The 26,218-nt window shown below is 40.7% G+C and overlaps 1 protein-coding gene across 1 annotated transcript in view; it reads left to right on the top strand.

The window, feature by feature from the left end:
* The first annotated feature begins 638 nt into the window (after window positions 1-638).
* LOC134366731 (nuclear RNA export factor 2-like) overlaps window positions 639-26,218 on the top strand; it is a 114,323-nt gene continuing 88,743 nt past the window's right edge. Inside the window, 10 exon segments of the mRNA XM_063083115.1 lie at window positions 639-788; window positions 1,111-1,272; window positions 1,553-1,636; window positions 1,751-1,855; window positions 1,971-2,051; window positions 2,184-2,253; window positions 2,408-2,496; window positions 2,617-2,724; window positions 2,902-3,011; window positions 4,550-4,586. Of these exon segments, the coding sequence (XP_062939185.1) occupies window positions 756-788; window positions 1,111-1,272; window positions 1,553-1,636; window positions 1,751-1,855; window positions 1,971-2,051; window positions 2,184-2,253; window positions 2,408-2,496; window positions 2,617-2,724; window positions 2,902-3,011; window positions 4,550-4,586 (879 nt within the window). The 5' untranslated portion in view covers window positions 639-755.

Genomic DNA, 26,218 nt, shown 5'->3' with positions numbered 1-26,218 from the left:
CTTCTGCTGAAAACATTTCAAGGTGAGCAAAAGGAAAGCTCACTCTGGACATGTGAAGCAGAGTAGTTTTGAAGGCAAGTCTGGGGGCAGGAAAACAGTTTAGGAGGTGGTTACTGCAGTCCCTCCTGTTGTAAAACCTTGTACTACACCAGCAAGGGAAGTACAGCTTGCTGGTTGTTCACAGAATCAGTTTGGTGGCCAACTGGATTTGGGAGGTGTGAGAAAGGTTGCCTCCCAGGTATTGGTGTAGTTGTTAGAGAAGCCTGAGAGAAGGCAAGGTTAGGACAGCTTCCTGGTGTGTGTCTGGTGTCTGGTGTAACCAATGGATGCACACAGCTCAGTTCTTTATAAACCCTGCTCCATTTTTCAAAAGATTCGATATACTTGCTTGCTTTTCCAGTTTTTCTCCCCTGATTGTGCCACCTGTGAGATGAGGCTCTCATATCTGGACAGGCAGAGGAGTTTGCTTTTGTGGGTTTGGGTGATTAGTCCCTCAGTGCAGAATGGCACATGGCTTGCCCTAACATGGTGCTAGCCCACAATGTGGTACTTGGTAAGTGGACCATTGATGCATCTTCAAGCTTGTATTTCCGTTCCCAATTTCCGAATACAGGGACGATGGTAATGCTCTTCAAGGAAGAAAGAAAGACAAGAGTTATTTCTGGAATAACATTAACAAGAGGAACCTTTCTTACGAACATGGTGGGTGGGAGCATCCGCCTTCACACCGCCAGGAGGACAGTGGAAACGTGGTGATGAGGGATGTCCATGAGGATTCTTACGTAAGACAGGAGGTGACCAGGCAGCCTAGTTTGCAAGTAGTGGCCCCTGGGACCTTGAAACTCGTTCATTCTCTGTGCTCTTCTTTTTCTTCTCTGACTGGAAAACTGAAGCATGCTACTAGTGGAATAAACGTTGGGCGATTTTCTTTAAATTACTTTTTTGTTTTTTAAAATTAAGTTTGTTTTTAATTAAAACACACTAGACTTACATATATATGGGGTGCTGTGTAATGTTTGGATACTAAAAGGAGACCTGGTTATCAGTGAGGGGAGGGTGTACAGAAGACTTTTTTAGCATTGCTGGACACCCTGCTTTTCTCCCCTGCCCCACAGCACTCATGCCATCAGATGCAACAAGAGGAGAGGGAAAGGGAATAATGAAGACCCTATCCATATTACTGTGTGGAGAAATAGAAAACCTCCAAGGAGAGGAACAGGGGAGAACACACAAGATGGAACCATGGGGAGCTGGTTCAAGGTCACATTGAGTGTGACAGGAACTTCTGCACTAGGTAGGATATTCTGGAACATCCAGAAGAAAGACCGCAATAAACACTTTCAGTTGGTTATAGGGAAGAAGGCTTCTCATTGGAGAGAAGAGGGATTAGGAAATCTATATTTGGCACAAGTATAAGAAATTGGCAGTCCCTTTTTTAGAAGTTCTTCAGAAGTAGGGAGAAGGTTGTAAAATAACACGTGGTTGAGTCTGTTTTCCATCCTTTATTCCACGTTGTCTCTCTTCTCCCTCCTATTCCTCTTCTCACCCTTAGATTCCATATGGGAGAAAGTATGACAAGACATGGCTAATGAATTCAATCCAGAGCCACTGCAGTGTCCACTTCAGCCCGGTCAATGTAAGAGAGGACAGTGGTGAAGCCAGATGAGTGGGCACAGGGGTGGGGGAGAGGCCTGGCTCGTCGAGGGCTGTTGGCCTGTGACACTATTGCTCTTGCCTACACTCCCTGTAGTTCCACTATGTCAAAAATCGGGCCCAGTTCTTTGTCCAGGACGCTAGTACTGCTTCTGCACTGAAGGATGTCAGGTACAAGATTTGTGATTAGAAGAATCGAAAGGTGTGTGCCGAGGGCATTCCGTGTACCTAGTCCTGGGGCAGGAGCACTGGCCAGTGGCTGGTCATCATCTTTGGGATTACAGGTCCCGGTGCTTACCCTGCTCTCCTTCCTGCAGATATGTGTCTTTGTCAGTCCTTCTGCTGTACCCTACTCTGTGCAGAATAAGTTGAAGCCAGAACAAATGGAGCAGCTAAAGGTAATGCAGACTCAAAGCACGTTGTGTGCCCACTTCCCAGACCCACCTCTTCTTCCCCCACCCCCTAATCTCCCTGTCACCACCACCAGCACCACAGCCTCAGAACTGCTCTGTCCACCTCTGTCTCTGCAGCTGACCATGAACAAACAATACGATGTCTCCCAGCAATCTCTAGACCTCCAGAGGCTGCGCTTTGAGCCAGGTATGGCTGACAGCAGTAATTCTAGGGCAGGTGGGGGCAGAGGGGTCTGCCTGGGAAGGACACTTAGGGATGGCAACCTGGGGAGGAGTTGGTGCTGGTGCTGGTCCAGCCAGACCCCTCAGCCTTCTAATTCTCTTCTCTCTTTTTCCTGAAGACTTGGTGGGCCATGATATCGACATAATCCTGAATCGAAGAAACTGCATGGCTGCCACCCTGAGGATCATTGAAAGGAATTTCCCTGAGGTGAGGCCTTAGGCCTATTGCTGGTCTTTAGGTGGAGGGGTGGAAGAGATGGGGTGGAGGGCAGATTTTTGTCTGTGGCCCTAGATAGTAACTGTCACTCTGACTCTTCTTCCCCAAAAGCTGTTGTCCTTAAACTTGCACAACAACAAACTGTACCAGCTAGATGGCCTGTCTGACGTTATAGAGAAGGCCCCTACAGTCAAGATCCTGAATCTTTCCAAAACTCAGGTGAAAAGAGGGAGCCAGAGCAAATTTGGGTTGAGGGTGGTTGGTAGCCCACATTGCAGTGATGACAACAGGCAGGCAAATGTACCTGTGTGTGAGATTGGGGGCTGAGGGACCAGGGTCCCAGACATTTCTCTTTCCCTGGGACACCTTTTCCAGTTTCTTTTGCATATTTCGCAGCTGAAGTCGGTATGAGAGTTGCACAAGGTGAAAGGGCTGAAGCTAGAAGTTCTGTGGCTAGATGGGAACCCCTTGTGCAGAAACTTCCCATACAAACCTGCCTATGTAAGGTCAGTGATAATGCTGGTCACATTTCCTAGGGACATTCACTCTCCGGGAGCCTGAGCTGCCCCTGCTGTGCAGTTGGCAGGAGGAGGCAGCCCTGGTCTTCTGGGAGACCATAGGCCCTGCACCATCCTCTCTCCCTCTGTCCCTCAGCCGTGCTTAGAGGTCTCCTTTCCTTCCTCTGACCTGCTCACCTTTTCTCCTGGTCTGGGGTATTTCTCCCACCTCTCTGCCTCCAGCCTCATCCAGCCTGCCCTCCATGAGTGTGCTCTAAAAGGCAGGGTTCCCCCTCATCACCAGGCCCAGGCATGTACAGCCTTGAGCCACATGCTGGTGCCTGGACAGAGAAGGGTCTTCCAGCCCAGGGCCTCATGCCTCCGTGCTGAGACGGGGCTTTCCTGCCCTGTACCAAGATTGGCCCTTCTTCCCTTACTTCAGAAAGGGCCCCCCACCTGGCACAGGCTGATATGTGTGTGTTCCTGCCCCATGCTCAGAACAGAGGCCCTGGGTTACTGCCGTCATGACATCTGATCCTATGGTCCAGAGCAAGGAGCTGGGCCCTCCTCAGGGAAAAGCTTGGATTTCCCGAGTCAGAGGACCAGAAGTGATCCACTGACAGTGAGCAGAGGGCTTCCCAAGGCAGGAGTGGAAGGCAGAGGGCAGACGAGTTTGAGGAGACAGCAGGACAGGCATCTAAGGGGCCCAGCCATCACACCCTCCCTCCCTCCACACGTCACATCATCCTGCCTGGTCCTTCAGAGGAGCGCTGGGTACCCTGCGATGGGTAGGATTCCTAGGGCAAGGCACCAACTCAGACAGGTACATGTGCACTGGGACCATCAGGAGACAACAAGGTGATTGTAAGAGGGGACCAGAGACCTCAACCCCATGCTGGGCTGTAACCTGACCCTTCTCACACAGATGACAAAGGCTCAACCTGCATCCAATGGGCACAGCCCAACAGCTTCATGTTTTCCACTCCTCCCTCAGGCACCAGGGCCAGCCAGGGGCAGGTGAGGGAAAAAGCTTCGGCAGGAGAGCCATTGTCTTCCTCCTTCCTCCCTGTCCCACCACCATGGTAGAGCTCCTTTCCCTTCCCGTTGCTTTGCTTCCTCTTTCTCCTTTCCCTGTCTTCTCCTATGTCTCCCCCGTCTCTCCCTCCACCACCCTCTCTCATTTTGTGCATCCATAGTCCTGCCTTCCCCTCCCTGCCCCAGCATCTGGGCCCTCCTTGGGGAATGACCTGGTCTTGGCCAGGACAGGCCCGGAAGAATCCTGGACAGCCATGAGGTAGCAGAGCCCTGGGCTCTCACCCTGTTCCCTAATCCTCTGGAGCCTTCCCTGGGGACACGGAGGAAGCCCAGGCTCCAAATGCTGCTCCTTGTGACACAGAAGGAGGAAGCCAGGGCAGTCTAGGTGGGAGCTACCCAGGAGGAAGGGGAGGGAGGAGACCGAGTGAGACACCGGAGGGGGGAGGGGAGGGAGAGGAGCTGTGCAACTCTGATCCGTCAGTCACTCCCCTCTATCTTTTGGTTTTGGACAGTGCCATCCAGGATTGTTTCCCCAAGTTGTTACGCCTGGTACGTACCTCCCTTCCCTTCATCACTGTCTCCTCTTACGCACATGTGACCTCCACACCTGCCCTCAGGCACGTTGGGTCTTGCCAAGGTGACATATTTCCATTTTAGAGGACATGGACTCCTGACAAAAGCATCACTACTCTCCCTGGAAAAATTGTTCACACACAAACACACAGACACACACACACAAACACACACCCCACAGTTGCATATAAGAGTAGAGATTTTCATGACCCCACGATGAAGATGCCCACAGTAATCTCACCCATGGAATTTCCAGGGTCATTTCACACCTGGCCTCTGACCGTTGTTCCCAACGGGCCAGTTCACCTCACTGGTCATCCAGTACCACCTCCCTAGTCCCCACTGTTGACTTCCTCTTTCCTTCTCCAGGATGGTCAAGAGTTAGGCCCTTATCATTGACAATGACATCGCTGAGTTAATAAATCTCATGTTATGGTCAGTTCTGCAGCACCTTTCTCAATGACTGGCATTTCCAAATTGCAGGCAAGGGTTCAATGGGGCATTTGCATAATTTATTTCCCAAGCTTCTATAGTGCTTGCCCTCTTAGACTACCAGCAGGCATAATTTTTGACTTTAAATGAATGGCAGTACAAAGTTTTCAAGCTATAATTCTATAAACAATGACATAGTGAGATAACACCAGCTTACTAATTTTGCCCTCAATTTCGGGCTTGGCCTAAGTTGTTTCTGACCATGTGGCACTTTTCAAAGCTTTATGGACATTTACATTAGGGAGCCATATGTTGGAGTGTGGTTTTCTTAAAAATATGAGCAAAGCATATATTTGCCAATCCATAAAGAATAATGCCTGAATTGTCCTTCCATTTAGTGCCTCGATAGTCAAAGACAAGCTCCCATACCTCTCTAAGCCTCAGGCTTCTCACCCACAGTAAAGAGACCATACTGTCCCCTTCTCAGCCGCATTGAGAGCAATAGAGACTGTCTCACATGTTATGGAATATTTTCAGTGTCTGGCTCAACTTAGGCTCTGAGAACTGCCTGGGTTCGCTTGTGGGCAGAGACCATTGAACTCATCACATGGCCCCTCCACTTACTCTCTCTACATTGTCAGGCTTCCACATCCTTGACTTCCTTCCCCAGCCACTTTGGATGCCAAGGTCTTCCTTTCACTCCTCCTCCTGCTGATTCTCACGGTTCCCTTTGGCCCTGTGCTCCCAGGCGAATGCTAACCCTGATGTCTCTCTGTCTCTCTGTCTGTCTGTCTCTCTCTCCCTTTTCCTCAGTCCTCTCTCTTCTCTCTTTCCCTCTCTCGTGTACTGATGAGATGAATGTGTATTTTGCAGTTATTGCATGAAATGTTCTGTACTTGTCTGTCAAGTCCATTAGGTGTAAAGTGCTGTTCATATCCAATGTTTTCCCTCCTCTCAGAAACAAGCAAGTGAACACACCCTGAGTCTTAGGCACAGAGCCAAAGTCAGTACCCCCAACCCACAATCAGGCAAAAGAGCATACCAAAAGCCCCCCTTCAATGCTGGTGTCCCACCACAGCCAAGGTGGCTGAAAAAGCAGCTTGCCACCCTAGCAGCAGCTGCAGCCGCCATGCAGGTGACTCACCACACATGATTGGATTGCCACAAAGAGAGTCACCAGCAGAGCCTGGTAAAAGAAGAGGATATCTCTGTCCTCACAGCCCACTCCAGAATGATAGAAGCAGCAACTGCTGTACCAGATGACCAGACATCAATGTAGAGGTACTAGAAATACAAAAACACAAGAAAATATTACTCCCCCAAACAAATACAGTGATTCTCTAATACCAGACACTAGAGAAGGAATCCCTAGAAATGACTGAAAAGGAATTTCAAGTAATAATCTTAAAGAAAATCAATAAGATTCGAGAAAATTCAGACAACATAATAAAATGGATAAAAGCAGGATATGATGGAGAAAATTTATAAAGAGATTAATGCCTTTCAAAAGAATGTAGCAGAACCCATTATGGAGGTGCCTCCAAAAATAAAAAAACAATTAAAAACTAGAACTAGCATATTATCCAGCAGTACCACTGGGTATGTGTCCAAAGAAAATCAAATCAGTGTCTCAAAGAGATATCTGCACTCGCATGTTTATTGCAGCGTTATTCACAATAGTAAAGATATGAAATCATGCTAAGTGTCCATCAACTAATGAATGTATAAAGAAAATGTGGTATGTATACACAGTGGAATGCTATTCAGCCATAAAAATGAAGGGAACCTTTTCTTTTACGATAACATGGATGAACCTGGAGGACATTACCTTAAGCGAAATAAGCTAGGCACAGAAAGACTAATAGCACATGACCTCACTCATATGTGGAATCTAAAACAATTTTTCTAACAGAAATAAAGGGTAGGATGCTGGCTGCAAGAGTCTGGGGCTGTCGGCAGGGGGGATTTATGAAAGGCTACAAAATTAGTTACATAAGAGGAATAAATTCAAGATATCTCTTGTATAGCATGGTGACTTGTTAATGACGACATATTGTATTCCTGAAAAATGCTAAGACAGTGGATGTTAAATGTTCTCACCAGAAAAATGATAAGTATGTGAGGTGACACATATTTTAATTAGCTAGATTTAACCATTCCACAATGTTTATATACTTCAAAACGTCATGTTTTACTTGTCAGTTTAAAATGAATTAATAAATAAATTTGAAAAGTTAAATAAATAAATCTTTGCGTATTTGGTCAAATGATTTTCACCAATGGTGCCATGGCCATTTAGCAGGGATAGCATAGTCTTGAGCAAATGGTGCTGTAAATACTGGATATCCACAGGCAAAAGAATGAAGATGGACTGTTACCATATACCACATACTAAAATTAACTTAAAACGGATCAAAGACCTAACATAACAGCTAAAATTATAAAAATGCTTAAAAGAAAAAATAGGGGGAAATCTTCATGACAATCGATTTGGTGATAATTTCTTGACTATGGTACCAAAAGCAGGGGCAACAAGAGAAAAAACAGATAAATTGGACTTTGTAAATTAAAATTTTGCTTGTGAAAGGACCCTATCAACAAAGTAAAAAGCCACCCACAGAATGGAAGAAAGTATTTGTAATTTACATATTTGACAGGGTATTGATATCTGGAACTATGTAAAGGACTACTACAACTGAACAACAACAACAAAAAACCCCACAAATAACCCAATTAAAAAATGGGCAAAGGACATGAACAGACATTTCTCCGTAGAAGTTATACAGATTTCAAATAAGCATATGAAAAGATGCTCAACATTGATAATTATTAAGGAAATACAAATCATAACCACAGTGACATACCAGTTTACATTCATTAAGATGACTGGTATAAAAAAAATAATAACAAGTGTTGACGACTATGTGAAGAAATTGGCACACTTATGCCTTGCTTGTGGAAATTATAATGGTGCATCCACTGGGAAAGAAAGTATGGCCATTAGTCAAAAAATGAAACATAAAATTGCCATATGATCCAATAATTCCATTTCTAAGTTTATATTTGAAAGTGTTGAAAGCAGAAATTTGAACAGATATTTGCACACCAATATTCATAGCAGCATTATTCAAAATAACCAAAAAGTGGAAATACTTCAAATTTCCATCTATTTATAAGTGGATAAAAAATATGGCATGTGTGTACAATGGAATATTATTCTGCCTTAAAAAGGAATGCGATTCTGATATATGCTACATGAATGAGGCTTGAAAACACTACACTAAAAGAAATGACAGGCACAAAAAGACCAATATTGTAGAATTCCATTTGTATGAGGTATTTAGATTAGTAAAATTAATAGAGACAGAAAGTGGGATAGTGGTTATCTGGGACTGGGGAAAGAGGGAAATGGTGATTTAATATTTAATGGGCACAGAATTTCAGTTTCTGATGAAGAAAAACTACTGGAGATGTATAATGGAGATGGTTTGACAAAAATGTGTGAATGTTTTTGTTTATTGAAAAATAATGAATTAAAGATATTTGTATGGTACAGAGTTGAATATCAATACCTGTGTGCAATGTGTGATGACCAAAGTAGAATAATTAGCATGTTCTTCATTACAAAATGTAATTACTCCTGTGTCCATTAACCAATTTCTCCCTATCCCCCTCTGCCTTCCACTTTCCCACCTCTAGTAACCACAGTTCTGTTCTCTCCTGAAAGTTCAATGTATTATCATGATTCTTTTTTTCTTTCTTTCCTTCTTCTTTCCTTCTTTCCCTCCCTCCCTCCCTCTCTCTCTCTTCCTCCCTTCTCTCCCTCCCTACCCTGACTTCCCTTCCTTCCTCTCTCTCTTTCCTTTCTTTCTTTTCTTAGCTCCAAGATATGATGGAGGACATGCTGTATTTCTCTTTCTGTGCCTGGCTTGTTTCACTTTAATATAAATTTCTCCAAGCTCATCCATGTAGCTGCAAATGGGAGAATTTCATTATTCTCATGCCTGACAATATTTCATTGTGTATATATGCCACATTTTCTTTATCCAGTCATCCATCGATGGACATTTAGGTTGATTCCCTATCTTGGCTATTGTAAATAGAGCTGTGATAAACATGAGAGTGCAGGTAACCGTTCCACTTGATGATTTCCATTCCTTTGGGTTTATACCCAGTAGAAGGATTGCTGGATCTTATAGCAGTTCTATCTGTAGTTGTTTGAAAAACCACCATACTGTTTTCCATAGCAGCTATGCTAATTTATAGTGCCACCAACAGTGTAAAATTGTTCACCTTTCTCCACATCCTCACCTGCATCTGTTATTCTCTGTCATTGATAGTAGCCATTCTAACGGGGGTGAGATGATATCTCAATGTAGTTTTCATTTGCGTTTCCCTGATGACTAGTGATGTTAAGCTTTTATATCTACACGTGTTGGCCATCTGTCTGTCTTCTTTTGAGAAATGCCTATTCAGCTCCCTTGCCCATTTTTTAAATTGGATTATTTGCTTTTTTACTGTTAAGTTGTTTAAATTCCTTTTATATTCTGGATATTAATCCATTGTTGGATGCACAGTTAGCAAATATTTTATCCCATTCAGTAAATTGTCTCTTCACTCTGTTTATTGTTTCCTTTACTGTGCAGAGGCTTTTTAGTTTGATATAATCCCATTTGTTTATTTTTTCTTCTGTTGTCTGCGCTTTTGAGGTCTTTGTAAAGTATTTGCCAAGTCCTACATTCTGAAGTGTTTCTTATAGGAGTTATATAGTTTCAGGTCTTACATTTTAGTCTTTAATTCATTTTGAGTTAATTTTGTTATATGGCAAGATGAACAGGTCTAGTTTCATTTCTTCTACACATGGATATCGACTTTTCCCAGCACCATTTGCTGAACAGGCTGCTCTTTCCCCAAGGTATGTTCTTGGTACCTTTGTTGAAGATCAGTTGCCTGTACATGTGCAGGTTGATTTCTGAGTTTTCTATTCTGATCCATTGGCCCATGTGTCTGTTTTTATGTTAGTACCATGCTGTTTTGGTCACTACAGCTTTGTAGTATAATTTGAAGTCAGGTAGTGTAATGTCTCCAGAATTGTTACTGTTACTGTTATTATTATTATTATTATTATTACTTTTGCTCATAATTGCTTAGCTTTTTGGTGTTTTCTGTTGTTCCATATGAATGCAAGGATTGTTTTTTTTTTTTTCTATGAAGCATGTCAATGGTATTTTGATGGGGATTGCATTGAATCTGTAAATCACTTTTGGTAGAATTGACGGAGTTTGGATAAGTTGTCCCCTCCAAAACTCATGTGGAAATTTGATCTCCAATGTGGCAGTGTTGGAATCTGATTGAGTCATGGGGGCGGATCCCTCATGAATGGATTAATGCTCTCCCTGTGGGAGGTGGGATTAATGAATAAGTTCTCACTCTATTAGTTCCAACGAGAGCTTTTTGTATATAGGACCCTGGCACCTCCTCTCTCTCTCTTTTGCTTCCTCTTGCCATGTAATCTGCTTGTACCCACTGGCTCCCTGCCACTTTCTGCCATGAGTAGAAGCAGCCCGAGGCCTGTGCCAGATGCAGCTGTCCCAGAATCATAAGCCAAATAAACCTCTTTCCTTTATAAATTACCCAGTCTCAGGTACTTCTGTTATAGCAACACAAAACGGACTAAAACAGGTAGTATGGACATTTTCACAATGTTAATTCTTCCAATCCATGAACATAGAATGTCTTTTCATCTTTTGTGTCCTGTTTAATTTCTTTCAGCAGTGTTCTGCAGTTTTCATTGTAGAGATCTCTCACCTACCTGTTTAAATTTTCTTCCTAGGTATTTTATTCTGTTCATAGCTATTATAAGTCAGTTTGGTTTTTTGATTTCTTTTTCTGCTAGTTCATTGTTGGTGTACAAAATTGCTACTGTTTTTTGTGTATTGATTTTTTGTCCTGCACATTTACTGAATTCATTTATCACCTCTACAAGTTTTTTTGGTAGAGCTTATAGGTTTTCTATATATATGATCATGTCATCTGTAAACAGGGACAATTTGGCTTTGTCTTTTCCAATTTGAATGCCGTTTATTTCTTTCTCTCACTCAGTTGCTAAAGCTAATACTGCCAATACTGTGTTGAATAGGAGTGGTGAGAGTGGACACACTCACTACATTCTCATTCTTAAAGGAAAATCTTTCAGCCTTTCCCCATTCAGGATGATGTTGGCAATGGGTTTGTTGTATATGGCGCTTATTGTGCTGAGATAGCTTCCTTCTTTACCTAATTTGTTGAGAGTCTTAATCATGAGGTGATGCTGAATGTTGTCAAATGCTTTCTCTGCGTCTGTTGAGATAATCATATGGTTTTTGTCCTTGATTTTGTCGATGTGGCATATCACATTTATTGATTTGCATATGATGAACCATCCTTGCATCCATGGGATGCGTCCCATTTGATCATAGTGTATAATATTTGATGTGCTGTTGCATTCTGTTTGTTAATGTTCTGTTCAGGACTTCTGAGTCTATGTTAATCAAGGATATTGGCCTGTAGCTTTCTTTTACTCTTTTTTCTTTTCTTTTCTTCTCATTCTTTCTTTCTTTCATTCTTTCTTTCTTTCTTTTTTTTTTTTTTTTTGGTAATTTTTTGTCTGTTTTTGGTGTTGTGGTGAGGCTGTCCTCATACAATGAGTAATGGGAGGGTGAACTCTGGTTTAATTTCTTGAAATAGTTTCAAAATATTCTTATTACTACATCTTTAAAGGTTTGGTAGAATTCAGCAGTGAAGCCATCTGGTCCTGGGTTTTAGTTTGTTTGGAGACTGCTGATTACTGCTCAATCTTGTTGCTTGTTATTGGTCTCTTCAGGTTTTCTGTTTCTTCTTGATTCAGTCTTGGTAGTTTTCATGTGTCCAGGAATTTAGTCATTTCCTTGAGATTTTCAAAGTTATTGTTGTATAGTTGTTCATAATAGTCTCTAATCATTCTTTGTATTTCAGTGGTATCAGTTGTAATGTCTCCTTTTTCAGTTCTAATTTTTGTTATTTGGGTGTTTTCTCTTCTTTCTTTAGTTGGTCTAGGCAACAGCTTCTCTATTTTGTTTATCTTCTCGAAATACCAACATTTTGTTTCATTGATCTTTTGTATCTTTCTTTTCATCTCTACTTCATTTAGTTCTGCTCTAATAGTAAATATTTAGTTTCATCTACTAACTGGTGGATTGCATTGTTCTTGTTTTTCTAGTTCTTTGGGGTGTAATATTAGGTTGTTTATCTGATGTCTTTCCATTCTCTTGATGTAAGCATTTATTGCAATAAACTCCCATGTTAGCACTGCTTTTGAAGGATTCCATGGATTGTGGTAGATTATGCTTGTATTTTCATTAGTTTAAAGGAAATTTTTTTATTTCCTGCTTTATTTTTTCTTTGACGTTTGGCCATCAAGAGCATTTAGTTTAATTCACATATGTTTATGTAGTTTCCAATGTTGTATTTGTTGTTAACTTCTAGTTTTATTCCATTGTGGTATGAAAATGTACTTGATATAATTTCAACCTTTTTACATTTGCTGAGACTTAAATTGTGGTGTAACATGTGGTCTGTACTGGAGAAGGATCCATGTACTGATGAGGTGAATATATATTCTTCAGTTATTGCACGAAATGTTCAGTACATGTCTAAGTCATTTGGTCTAAAGCACTGTTTAAATCCAATATTTTCCCTCCTCCCAGAAGCAAGTAAGTGAGCACACCTGGGATCCTACACAAGGAGCCAAGGGCAGTATCCCCAACCCAAAAGTAGGCAAGAGAACACACTGAAAACACAACCTCCATGCCGGGAGCCCACCATGGCCAGTACCACAGCCATGGCTGCTGAAAAAGTGGCTTGCTACCACCACAGCAGCCACAGCGACCATGCAGGTGGCCTACCAGACTTATGACTGCACTGACACAAGGATGGTCACGGACAGAGACTGGTACAAGAAGAGGACATCTCTGTCCTCAGAGCCCACTCCAGAATAATAGATGGAGAAACTGCTCTACCAGATGACCAGACACTAATGTAGAGACACTAGAAATACAAAAACACAAGAAAATATGACACCACCAAAAGAATACAGTACTTCTCAAATACCAGACTCTATAGAGCAGGAAAACCTTGAAATGAATGAAAAAGAATTTCAAACAACAATCTTAAGGAAACTCCCTGAGATACAAGAAGACTCAGATAGACAACATAATGAAATGAGAAAAAAAAATGAGGATATGAAGTAGGAAATTCATAAAGAGACTAATACCTTAACAAAAGAATGTAGCAAGACACATGGAACTGAAAAACTCAGTCAACAAAATAAAAAAAATAAATAAACAACAAGAACAACTGATAGCTCAAGCAGCAGGCTAGAACAAGCAAACAAAAGAATTTCTGATCTCAAAGATAGTCTTTTCAAAATAACTCATGTGGACAAAAAAAAAAGAAAAAAAAAGGAAAATGAATTTTTAAAAATGAGGAAAATCTAAGAGAGACAGCAGGCAAACTTCGGCACATGGACATCTGAATCACGGGTGTTCCACAAGGGGAGGAGAAAGGTAAAGGCATGGAAAACCTATTTAATGAAATACTAATAGAATATTTCCCAGGTATAGGGAGAGACATGGGCCCTCAGATCCAGGAGGCTCAAAGATCGCCAAACACATTCAAACTGAGAAGATAGTCTCCAAGACACATTATAGTCAAACTGGCAAACTCAGAGATGAAGAGAGAATCTTAGAAGAAGCAAGAGAAAAGTGTCGAGTCACAAATAAGGGAGCCCCTATCCAACTAACAACAGACTTCTCAACAGAAACTCTACACGCCAGAAGAAAAAGTGATGATATATTCAAAATACTAAAAGAAAGAAACTGCCAGACAAGAATAATGTACCTAGCAAGGCTATCTTTCAGAAATGAGGGGAAAATAGTGTATTTTCCAAACAAACAAAAGCTGTGGGAGTTCACCACCACATGACCAGCCCTACAAAAAATCTTGAAGGAAGTCCTGACACTGGAATCCAAGAAATAATAATCACTATCATAAATGCACAAAAAAGAATAAAATGCACTGGTTAAACAAAAATGCAAAGTAGAAAGAGAAAGAAACTAAATTTTACCGCCACAAAAAGGCATAGTGACAATATAATAATCGCCCTATTTTAGTCCTGATTTTAGTAATTTCTGCCTTCTCTCTTTTCTTCTTGGAAAGTGTAGATAAAGGTTTGCAAATTTTGTTTGAATCAACTTTTGATTTTATTGATTTTCTCTCTTGCTTTTTAATTCCCTATTTCATATATTTCTGTTGTAATCTTTGTTATTTCCTACTTATATTTGCTTAAGGTTGAGTTAGGTCTACTTTTCCTATTTTCTTAAGGTAAAAGTTTCCATTACTGGCTTGTGATTTTTCTTATTTTTGGTATAGGTGTTTACAAATATAAAATTTTCTCCAATTGCTGCATGAGCCCTGCATCCTATAAATTTTAATATTTTGCACTTTGATCTTTATCTCAAAGTACTCTCAAATTACCCTCTGATTTTTCTTTTTACCCATTTGTGAGTTTTGTAAATTTCCTTCTGTTACTGTGCTCAGAGAACATATTTTATATAACCTGTTCTTTTTTAAAAAAAAAAGAAAAGAAAAGAAAAATTTAACCAAAAAAAGTTCATGGAAAAATTTCCATTATTTTTCAACCCTATTTTTCTATGAGACTTTTGAAGTGCCCTTGTGTTTACATTGTTTTATTTTCTTTTTTTAAAGCAATTTATGTTGCTAAACATAGATATTTAATTTCTTTTCTTGGCTTTTGTTGATTTGCTTAGAAATTGATTTCCCTTCGAAAAGTTTTTTCATCTTCCTCTGTTGAAATTAATTTGTACTCACATGTTTTTTGAAGATTTCAGAACACTGTCTCAGATAATTGTATAGATTATAAAATAAAATATGTAAATTTTAATATGCTTACATCTCCAGTTTCTGTGAAACTTTGAAGCTCAACTTTCTATAGAGTACTTTGTTATGTATTTATTTGAACAAATAAATGTGTATATCCTCTAAAAATCAATCAATCATTAATTAATTAGTTAATCTAATCTTTCTTTGCCAATTACTTTTCTAGATGATCTGCCCAATGCTGAGAATGGCATATTAAAATTCCCATCTATTACCATGTTGTGCTCTATCCCTCTCCTTTGATCCAATAACGGTTGCTTTGTATACTTGTATACTTTGATACTGGATGCATTTATATTTATCATTGTTATATCTTCTTGTTGCATCTTTGATCTTTTTATCATTATGTAATGTCCTTCTTTGTCTCTTTTTCCATTTCTTGATTTGATGTCTACCTTATCTCATATAAGTTTGACAATTTCTGCTCGTTTCTGGCCTCCATTTGTGTGGAATGTCTTCTTCCATCCTTTCACTATTAGTCTATGTGTGTCTTTACTGGTGATGTGAGTTTCTTGCAGGCAGCATACAGTTGGGTATAGTTTTTAATTCATTCAGCCAGTCTGTGTCTTCTAAGTGGGAAATTTAATCCATTTACATTTGGGGTTGTTTTTGAAAGGCATTGCCTTGTTCTTGCCATTTTATTAATTGTTTTATGGTTGTTTTACATTTCTTTTGTTTCTTTCTTTCATTTTTGCTGTTTGTCTTTGGTGTTTGGTGTTCTTTTGTAGTGATGAGATACATTTTCTTTCCCTTTCTCATATGTGTATCTGCTGTCCTAAGAGTTTTTATTCTTTCTCAAGTATTTATAGTGCATACATCACTCTTTTGATTCCAGGTGTAGGACTCCTTTGAGGATTTGTTGAAGGCCTGGTCTTGTAGTGGTGAATTCCTACAGTTTTTGTTTGACTGCTAAAGGGACTAATTCTCTTTCATTTATGAAGGAAAGCTTTCGAGGATATCATGTTCTCAGGAGGCAGTTTTTTTTAAATTAGGTGTACATGAATATGTATATAGTAAACTGTGATGATGATATTCACAAATGGCATGATTTATTCTCAGATACTACCCTAACAAAGTCAGGGATACAATTGCTTTTGTTAGGGATTCATTGTTTACACCAAATATTTAAGATTTCATTATTTGGGGATCAGGCTGAAATTACATTGGAATTTTGGTTTTATCCCAGGTTGCAAATTATTTTTCTTTGTCTCTTTATTTCTTTTTTTCTTTTTATTTTTTTTAATTTAATTTAATTTTATCAATATGCAATGTGGTTGATTATTGTGGCCCACGACTGAAACCTCCCTTGCCCCTCCCTTTCCCCCCTCCCTCCCAACTACCTCATGTCTGTTCCTTTGTCATAACAACTTCAAGGTGTCTTCTTCCCACCCCCCGGTTATATGTGTATTTATTTGTTTATTTTTAGCTCCCACAAATAAGTGAGAACATGTGATATTTCTCTTTATGTGCCTGACTCATTTCACTTAATATAACTTTCTCTAGATCCATCCATGTCATTGCAAATGGCAGTATTTCATTCTTCTTTATAGCAGAGTAGTATTTCATTGTATAGATATACCACTTTTTCCATATCCACTCATCTGATGATGGACATTTGGGCTGGTTCCAACACTTAGCTATTGTAAATAGTGCTGCAATGAGCATTGGAGAACAGCTGTGCCTTCGACTTGTTCATTTCCATTCCTCTGGGCATATTCCCAGCAGTGGGATAGCTGGGTCATATGGTAGATCTAACTGCAATTGTTTGAGGAACCTCCATACCACTTTCCATAGAGGCTCCACCATTTTGCAGGCCCACCAGCAATGTATGAGAGTTCCTTTTTCTCCACAACCTCACCAGCATTTATCACTCACAGTCTTTTTGAAATTAGCCATCCTAACTGGGGTGAGACTTTATCTCAGTGTGGTTTTGATTTGCATTTCCCGAATGCTGAGTGATGTTGAGCATATTTCCATTTGTCTGTCGACTATTCATATATCTTCCTTTGAGAAATGCCTATTTAGCTCTTTTGCCCATTTTTAATTGGGTTACTTGTTTTGTTGTAAAGTTGTTTCAGTTCCTTGTATGTTCTGGATAATAATCCTTTGTCAGATGTATATTTTGCAAATATTTTCACCCACTCTGTTGGTTGTCTTTTAATTCTCAGTTGTTTCTTTTGCTGTGCAGAAGCTTTTTAGTTTGATACAATCCCATTTATTTATTTTTCCTTTGGTTGTCCATGCTTTTGGGGTCATATTCATGAGGTCTGTGCCTAGTCCCACTTCCTGGAGTGTTTCTCCTATGTTTTCTTTAAGAAGTTTTATTGTTTCAGGGTATATATTTAATTCTTTAATCCATTTTGAGTTGATTTTGATATATGGTGAGAGATATGGGTCTAGTTTCATTCTCCCGCATGTGGATATCCAGTTATCCCAGCACCATTTGCTGAAGAGGCAATCTCTTCCCCGGTGTATAGACTTGGTGCCTTTGTCAAAGATCAGATGGCTGTAGGTGTGTGGGTTGATTTCTGGATTCTCTATTCTATTCTATTGGTCAGTGTGTCTGTTTTTATACCAGTACCATGCTGTTTTGTTCATTATAGCTTTGCAGTATAGTTTAAAGTTAGGTAATGTTATGTTTCCAGATTTATTTATTTATTATTCATTATTATTTATTTATTTAGGCTCAGAATTGCTTTGGCTATGTGTGGTCTTTTTTTATTCCATATAAATGTCTGGATAGTTTTTTCCATTTCTGAGAATAATGTCATTGGAATTTTGATGGGGATTGCATTGAATTTGAGTATCACTTTGGGTAGTATGGACATTTTCACAATGTCGATTCTTCCAATCAAAGAGCAAGGGATCTTTCCATCATCTTGTGTCCTTTTTAATTTCTCTGAACAGTTTGTAGTTACCATTATAGAGATTTTTCACATCCTTGGTTAACTCAATTCCTAAGGTTTTTTTTTTTTTTTTTTTTTGGTGGTTATTGTAAATTGGCAAGCTTTCTTGATTTCTCTTTCTGCATATTCACTATTGGAGAATAGAAATGCTACTGATTTTTGTGTGTTGACTTTGTATCCTGCTACTTTGCTGAAATCATTTATCAACTCCAAGAGATTTTTGAAGAGCCTGTTCTATATATAGGATCATGTCATCTGCAAAGAGGGACAGTTTGACTTTATCTTTTCCAATCTAGATGCCCTTTATTTCCTTCTCTTCTTTGATTGCTCTGGCTAATACTTCCAACACTAAGTTGAATAGGAGTGGTGAGAGTGGGCCTCCTTGCCTAGTTCCTGTTCTTAAGGGCATTCAGGATGGTATTGGCAGTGGGTTTTTCATATATGGCTTTAATTATGTTGAGATACTTTCCATCTATACCTAACTTGTAGAGAGTCTTTATCATGAACTAGTTTTGAATTTTGTCAAATGTTTTTTCAGCATCCATAGAGATGATCGCATGGTCCTTGTGTTTGGTTTGATTGATATGATGTATCTCATTTATTGATTTGCCAATGTTGAACCAACCTTACATCCCTAGGATGAATCCCACTTGATCATGGTGTATAACTTTGCCTATGTGTTGCTGTATTCTGTTAGCTAGTCTTGTAATGAGGATTTTTGCATCTATATTCAGCAAGGATATTGGCCTGTAGTTTTCCTTTTTTATTGTATCTTTATCTGGTTTTGGTATCAGATACCACATAGCACTTTGAATACGTCATCCCACTCTCTCCTGGCTTGTTAGGGATTCTTTTGAGAAGTCTGTTGTTAGTCTGATGGGGATTCCTTTATAGGTGATTTGACACTTTTCTCCCGCTGTTTTTAGTATTCTTTATTTGTCTTTGACTTTTGACAATTTGAGTATAATGTGATTCAGGGAAGTCCTTTTTGGATTGAATCTGTTTAGGCATCTTTGAGCTTCTTAGATATGTAAGATTGCATCTCTCCCAATACTTGGGAAGGTTTTGCTTATTATTGCATCAAATAATCTTTCAATGCCTTTTCCTTTCTCTTTCCCTTCGGGTACACCCATAAGAGGGGTTTTGTACACTTAAGGTTATAGGGAAGATCTCCTAAGTTTTCTTCATTTTTTAAAATTATTATTTCATTTTTTCTTTTTTTATTTTGGCTCAACTGTGTTAATTCAAAAAGACTGCCTTCTAGTTCAGAAGTTATTTTTTCTGCTTGTTCCAGCCTGCTACTTATGCTCTTGGTTGTACTTTTAATTTCATTGAATGAATTCTTCAGTTCCAGGATTTCTGCTTGGTTCTTTGTTATTGTCTCTATCTCTTTGTTGAATTTCTCATACATGTCGTGGTGTTTTTCTTTCTTTCTTTACTTTTTCTTAAACCTCATTGTGATTTCTATCTATTTTTTCATGCATCATGTTTAGACTCCTTAGTATTGCCATTTGGGATTCTCCTTTAGGCTATTTATCAATTTCTTGGTTTTTTGGGATCTAGTATTGGAGAATTATATTCTTCTTTTGAGGGATTCATGTTTTCCTTCTTTTTTTAAATTCTTCTTGTATCTCTATGTTGATAGTTGAAGTCTAGGCATCTGTAGGTGTAATTGCTTCTTTTAATTTTTGGAGTGGTTTTTGAAGTGAGAGACCTTGCCCTGCAGAAGTGTTCTATGTTGACATTTGGGTTGGGTATTTTAAGTTTCGATCTGGGTGAGTTGCCTTTGTGTAACTTCTTCAACTGTATTTAATCTTGGAGTTGTCTATGGGTGTCTTTGTGGCGTAGGCAATGGGGTCTTCAGCAGTTTATTGTTGGGCCATAGATTAGATGTCAGTCAGTGAACAGATGTACAGTGGTTCAGCAAGTCCAGGCTCTGTAGAGAGCTGCTAGATCAGCTGTAGAGCCTATAGCAAGCCTGAATGGATGTCACAGGAGCCAGTGGCTCTCTAAAGGCATGATGTGGGCATAAAATGCTGCTACTCAATCAGCCGTTGATCCAGTCGTACATGTAGAGCGGTGCCATAGGGCCTGGCAGCTCTGCAGTAGGCTGCTGGATCAGCTGTTGAGCCTGGTGCAAGCCTGTAAGTGTGCAGCCAAAGCCTGAATCTGTGTCGAGGCCTGCCTTGAAGTGTCAAAGCCTGTAACTAGCCTGCTGTCCATCTGGGAGCAGGTATACAATGGTGCAACAGGTCCTGGCAGCTCCGCCCAGGGCTACCGGATCAGCTATTGAGCCCATAGGAAACATTCAAGGAAGCAGCAATCCCAGATGGCTCTGTGGAGGGCTGCAAGGAAAGAAGGGGCCACCCATGGGCTGGCCACCTGTGCAGGATCCCCTGGACATAGAAGGTCTAAATTTTGAACAGGGCAAGTACATGCAAGTGTGAGGAGTAACCGCTTAATGGCGGCTTTCCCACCCAGGTGGTTTGCCTGCTTGTGCAGAAAGGGAAGGGAGGGAGTATCACACAGGCTCAGATGCTGGGGTCTTGGACTCTCTGTCTGACCTAGGCTCTAGGCAACCAGGGTTTTGATCCTGACAGCACTTGTCTGAACATGTGGAGGGTCACAGGGGGAGGTGAGGCTAATGCCAGGCTGGCTGAGGGCCAGTGGGTGCATCTATGGGTTCATCAGCTATGTGGGCCCTGCAGGAACGGCTTCAAATATGAGGAACCTCTGCACCTTGGTGGCTTTTCCAGTCAACTGATCTGCCTGCTCACCTGCGGGATGATGGGAGGGGGTGCTGTGTGGATTAAGACACTGGGGCCTTATTCTTCCTGTCTGTCCTAGGCCCCAAGCTCCCTGGTCTGTGGTCACAACAGCGCCCATGTGACCATGGTAGAATGCAGGCAGGGCCTGCAGACAAAGGGAGTCAGTCTCACTGTGTCTGGGGCAGGGTGTACTCTAGCCATAGGTTCAGCTCCAGGACTGTGCTCGATCACAGCTACTCTGGGCAGGAGGAGCTGTCCTCTCTTTCGGCTTCCACTATAAGACTGTGCATCTACACCTACTCCCAGATACTCTCCAATTTGTCCTTGGTCCCCAAAAGCCTGGGGGACTCTCTCATGTTGGGGATCGCTGGTATTTGTGGTGGGTATGGAAACAGCTGGGGTCTTTTCCAGCTTACCTTCTCTCCACCTGATTCAGAGCTGATCCCTGCAGCAGGGCAGAGGTTGGATGCACTGCTCTCTTCCTTATGGTGCCATTCCCATCTCCTGTGCTTCACAAGGATCTCATTACTCTCCCGGTGTTCTGCAGCATATTTGCTCAGTCGTTCTGTTCAAAATATGTGGGTTTGTCTGTTATTTTTGTCTATTCTTTTTTGGGGATATGAAGACTAGCACCAGAGCTCTGTAATTGGCCATCTTGGGAGGAAAAAGTGAATATTGTTAACACCACTGAATTGTACACTCAAAAAATGGTTAAATTGTGAATTTTACATTATATTTTATTTTACCACATTAAAAAGAAGTTTAAGTCCCTTTCTTTCCCAAGCTTTTTCGGTACACTCAGATTTTTTATTAATGCAAGAGTGGGTTACAAGAGGAGGGACAAATGAGTGGCATGGAGGAAAGAGCGAGAGTAGCATCCCATCAGCAAGAAAGGCTTTGCATTTATTATTGCTTTCAATTTGCCTTAGTGGCCCAAGCTCAGCATTGTCTTTATGGTCCACCCAAAGTTCTTATATTCTCACTGTTGACACCATATTATTCGACTGTTGGACCGCTTGACTCAACAGCCACAGCCTTGTTGCCTTTTGAAAGGGGCTGAAGGGCTTGTTGCCTTATTATCATTATAAAATCCCTTTGTCCTCTCCCCTGGATGAGAGTGAGTAGCAGGCAAAAAAAACCATTTAATGCAGCTCGTTTCAATCCTACCTTTTGTTACTCATTCTCTATGCACTTATTAGCAGGAAAGAGAGTTAAAAACACTTCATAATCCACAGTATCACTTAGGGAGATGGCATTCACTACTGCATCCTACAGAACCTTCGCATATCTCCTAACCCACAATAAAACACTTGTATTTTCTTCTTTGAGAAAACCATGTCTCTGTCAACATCCCATCAACATCATCATCATCAAAATTCTTGAGAACTGGGAAGGATGTGTGATTTTATCCTACTTGCAAGTTAAATGTTAGCTTGCCACAGTCTCACAGATTCTGACAGAAGAAATGAGACTTCTGGGTCAGAGGAGGAGGACTTTATCACTTACAGCACAGCAGGCAACATGACCTTTGTGTTTGTGCTGTTTCTCCTTGTTCCCCACACCTCCAAGTCCCACAGGAGTGATGTTGAATGTCTCAGGCAAAACAGCACACAGTGGGTTTGCATCACAGATAAAAAAGCATCATTTTAGGAAACCGAAATCTTTTACAAAGGGACTAATAGCAACCACGCCTGTCTTCTATGCCAAAGGGAAACAATGTCTTCATTATCCTAGACAGCAAAAAACTCTGCCTTCTGTCCTGGAGGAAAACACTGTCTCTTCTAATATCATTCGCTAAAAAGAAAACCCTTGAAAATGTGGTTCAGTACAGAATACATGCATAAACGTGAGATATGGAGAATTGCTTTCTAACACCATTAATGTCTGTTCATATTATAGATTGGATTCAAATATAATTAAGAGTTTACTTGGGTTTTGTTTTTCTTGTTGATGTGATTATCTTTAGTGCACCACAGGTTGCAAATTCTTCTAGTGTTCTCTTGTTCTTAGAGTTATGGGCTGCCAGAAGTTTTTTTTTGTTTTTTTTTTTTTTCTTTTCCTTCAAAATTCCTGCTCCATCCTCTGTTTTCAGCCATCTTTGCACGTCTGTACCACAGACAGGGTCTGGTTCCTCACTTTCACACCTCCCACAGTAGTAAACTTCTGTTGCTTTTTATGTGGTGCTTACTAGCCTGATGTTGGTGGGCAGGGTTTTTCTTCATTCTCTTGGTTCAGGCTCAATCTTAAGTAAGCCCTGTGTATACAGGTTTGGGGGGGAGACTCCATATGGATGCCAAAGTGCTTTATATTTGTGATAGATTGTGTGCAGAAGAGTTTTCTGCCTGCACAGTCTCAGTGCTATTGGTAAAAGATATGAGCCCAGGACTCTTTCCTGCCCCATTTCCAATGGTAGAGTGTTCTTTTCTTCTACCCATCTCAAGGCAGCAATGTTTGTTACCTGTGACCTGTGGGTGATAAAGTTTGCTCAGTACTTTTGATTTATATGAGAGAAGGAAGGGTATGGGCAGGGCTTGAGAATTCATAATTTTTCTTTCTTTTTTTTTTTTTTTTAGGTTTTATTTTGTCGATATACATTGTGGCTAATTATTGCTCCCCATCACCAAAACCTCCCTCCCTTCTCCCTCCCTCCTCCCCCCAAACAATGTCCTTTCTGTTTGCTTGTCGTATCAACTTCAAGTAGTTGTGGTTGTTATATCTTCTTCCGCCCCCCCCCCGGTTTTTTTTTTTTTTGTGTGTGTGTGTGTGCATGTGTGTGTGTGTGAATTTATATATTAATTTTTAGCTCCCACCAATAAGTGAGAACATGTGGTATTTCTCTTTCTGTGCCTGACTTGTTTCACTTAATATAATTCTCTCAAGGTCCATCCATGTTGTTGCAAATGGCAGTATTTCATTCGTTTTTATAGCTGAGTAGTATTCCATTGTGTAGATGTACCACATAATTTTTCTGAAGCAGTGACTTATCCCCTCCTGTAGGCCTGAAAAGCCCAGGAAAGGGCTCTTTGATCTCCCACTCTGCATATGATTTTCCTTGCGAACAACTAGTAGAGGTTCACCGACCCAAGCCTGAAAATGAGTGTGAACTCTCCTTGTGTGTGGTGCTCTCAGGGGTTTTATACTGTCATGCCAGCCCATACTCTAGCAATTCACTAAAAGTTCAGCTAATTTCTTCTAACCCACTGGTATGGCGGCTAGTGCCCCTTCTTCCTATACTGTACCACAAGTTTATGCATCCAGTCTCTCCCTGGCAAGGCCAGACCCTGGTTGGAATTCAGTCTACTTGGTTGCACTATAAAGACCTCAGCTTTCTGATGGGTTCAAGTAATATTATGATTGTAATTTATTTGATTTTTTCTCCTTGATAAGGTGAGAATGATGCCCTTTCTAGATTACTATAGCTTATATGAAAGTGGAACTCTTTACTCTGAAGCTTCCTTATCCTTGAGACTCTCTTATTCTACTTTAAAACTCTAATGGGATGTAGTGTGGTAGCTCCAGGTTTCTAATAAAGTATGCTGTTAAAATGAGTCCTAAAGAATAAAGCCTTCTACAGGAAGCAAAATGAATTCCTGGACTTATGCCAGTCTGTGTCTGTGACACTTACGAATAGTGACAGAGGACCTTTGTTGTAAAATCAGCAGTCTAGTTCTTTGAATATTTTATGACTTACTTAAAAATTATTTTTAAACATCCCCTAGTGCTATGGGTCAAGTACATCTCCTAAAAGTTCAGGTAATGGAAACTTAATTCCCACGGTAACAGTGTTAAGAGGGTTAATTAGAAATCTCATTAGATCTAATAGATTCAATTAGATTGTGAAGACTATGCCCTTGTGAATGGATTGATCCATTCATGGAGTAATGGACGTGATTCTGATGGCTTTCAAAGGACAAAGAGTGAGGAGTTTACTCTCTTACTCAGCCTGTTCTTGCCATGTGATACCCTGTCTTGCTGTGCAAAGCCTCCACCAAGAAGGCCCTCACCACATGTGTCCCCTGGACCTTGGACTGTCCAGCCTACGATACTGTAAGAAATAAATTTTATTTCTTATAAATTACTCAGTTTCAGGTATTCTGTTATAAACAACAGAAATGAACACCTAGCTGAGTCATTTAGGTCATTCTTCCAATCTGCTGAAAGCAAAGAATTGCACACCAGTAATCCTGCAAAAGGAATTTCTAAACGTCATTCTAAACTTGTCATTCTCATTTTCAATACTACATCAATAGTATTCCTAATTATCCCTTTGGTTAGTGCTCTACTTTTCACCTCGGGATATGGTGGGATCCAGCCACTGACAGAACCATAGCACCAAAACAGGATGGGGCAGGGGAAGAAATGTTCCAATGTCTCCTCATTTGTGCCCTTCCCAATACCCTGCTACACTTTTCCATTGACTGACCCAAACTGTAATTCAGACAAGGGGATCCAGCTGATGTAGACAATATATAGTAAGAGCCACAGTTGGTGAAAGTAAAAACCAAAAGAAAAAGTTTAAAGGAGTGGGTGAGTTTAATTTTAATAGCATATTTTATCTCACACAATGTCAAAAAATGATATAATTTCAACATGAAATCAATATACATAAATTGTTAATTAGTTTTTAGTTGGTCTTTAAAATACTGTGCATTTTCATTACCACGTGGAATATATGAGCAAATTATCAGTTAATTTTGCATTATTTTCTATTTCTAAGTTGTAGGAATGCTGGTCAGAACTCACTCCATCCTCATGGCCTTCAGAGCTCTGGCTTCAATAGTTGCAATCCTTCCCTTGCACAGAAACCGAGGGAGGAAAAGTAACAGAATGCTATGTTCCTGTAAGATAAGGGGAATGATGCCAGCAACCCCGAGGATAAGCAACAGGAGGCTGCGAGTTCCCTGGGAATCTTCCACTTCCGCAGCGACTTTCTCTCTTTGGCAGAGCTACACTTTCGTCCTGAAGTCCCTTATAAGCTTCAACAGCTCCCCCCTGAGGCTGTGGAAGAAGCAGCTGCACAGCACTGGGATGGATCGATACTCCTCCCGAGCCCTGTAAGTAACCGCCTTTGGATGGTCTGATTCTCCTCCCGATCTGTATAAGTAACCGCCCTTCAGTAATAACGACAATAATAATTAAACTCCTTGTAAACCGTATGGAGTTGCCTGCTTCGTTCTTTGGTCTCAAGATACCTTCTCAGTTTGTTGGGCATTATACTGTTAGCTCACACTCGGACAGTTTACGAGCTGGGTAGGAGGCTAGAGAATGACACAGGCGTGGGTGAAGGGACTGTGCCTTGGGGAAAGCCCAGGATAGCCAGTGACTTCCACGTGAGGAGACTTGGCTAGGTTTGTTGTCTCTGGGGGGAATCTCATTATTTATTCTTGTCTACTTGGGGGAATCCTGTTATTTATTGTTGTCTTGGGTTGGAGGGGAATCTCATTATTTATCATTGTCTCTGCGGGGAACCCCACGTCAGCCAGCAAACTCCATGTGGGGAGGGGGTACTGGCAAGGAGCATTGGTGC

The sequence above is a fragment of the Cynocephalus volans genome, chromosome X (genome assembly GCF_027409185.1).
Source record: "Cynocephalus volans isolate mCynVol1 chromosome X, mCynVol1.pri, whole genome shotgun sequence".
Classification (NCBI taxonomy): domain Eukaryota; kingdom Metazoa; phylum Chordata; class Mammalia; order Dermoptera; family Cynocephalidae; genus Cynocephalus; species Cynocephalus volans.
This window is presented reverse-complemented; position numbering and strand designations above follow the sequence as displayed.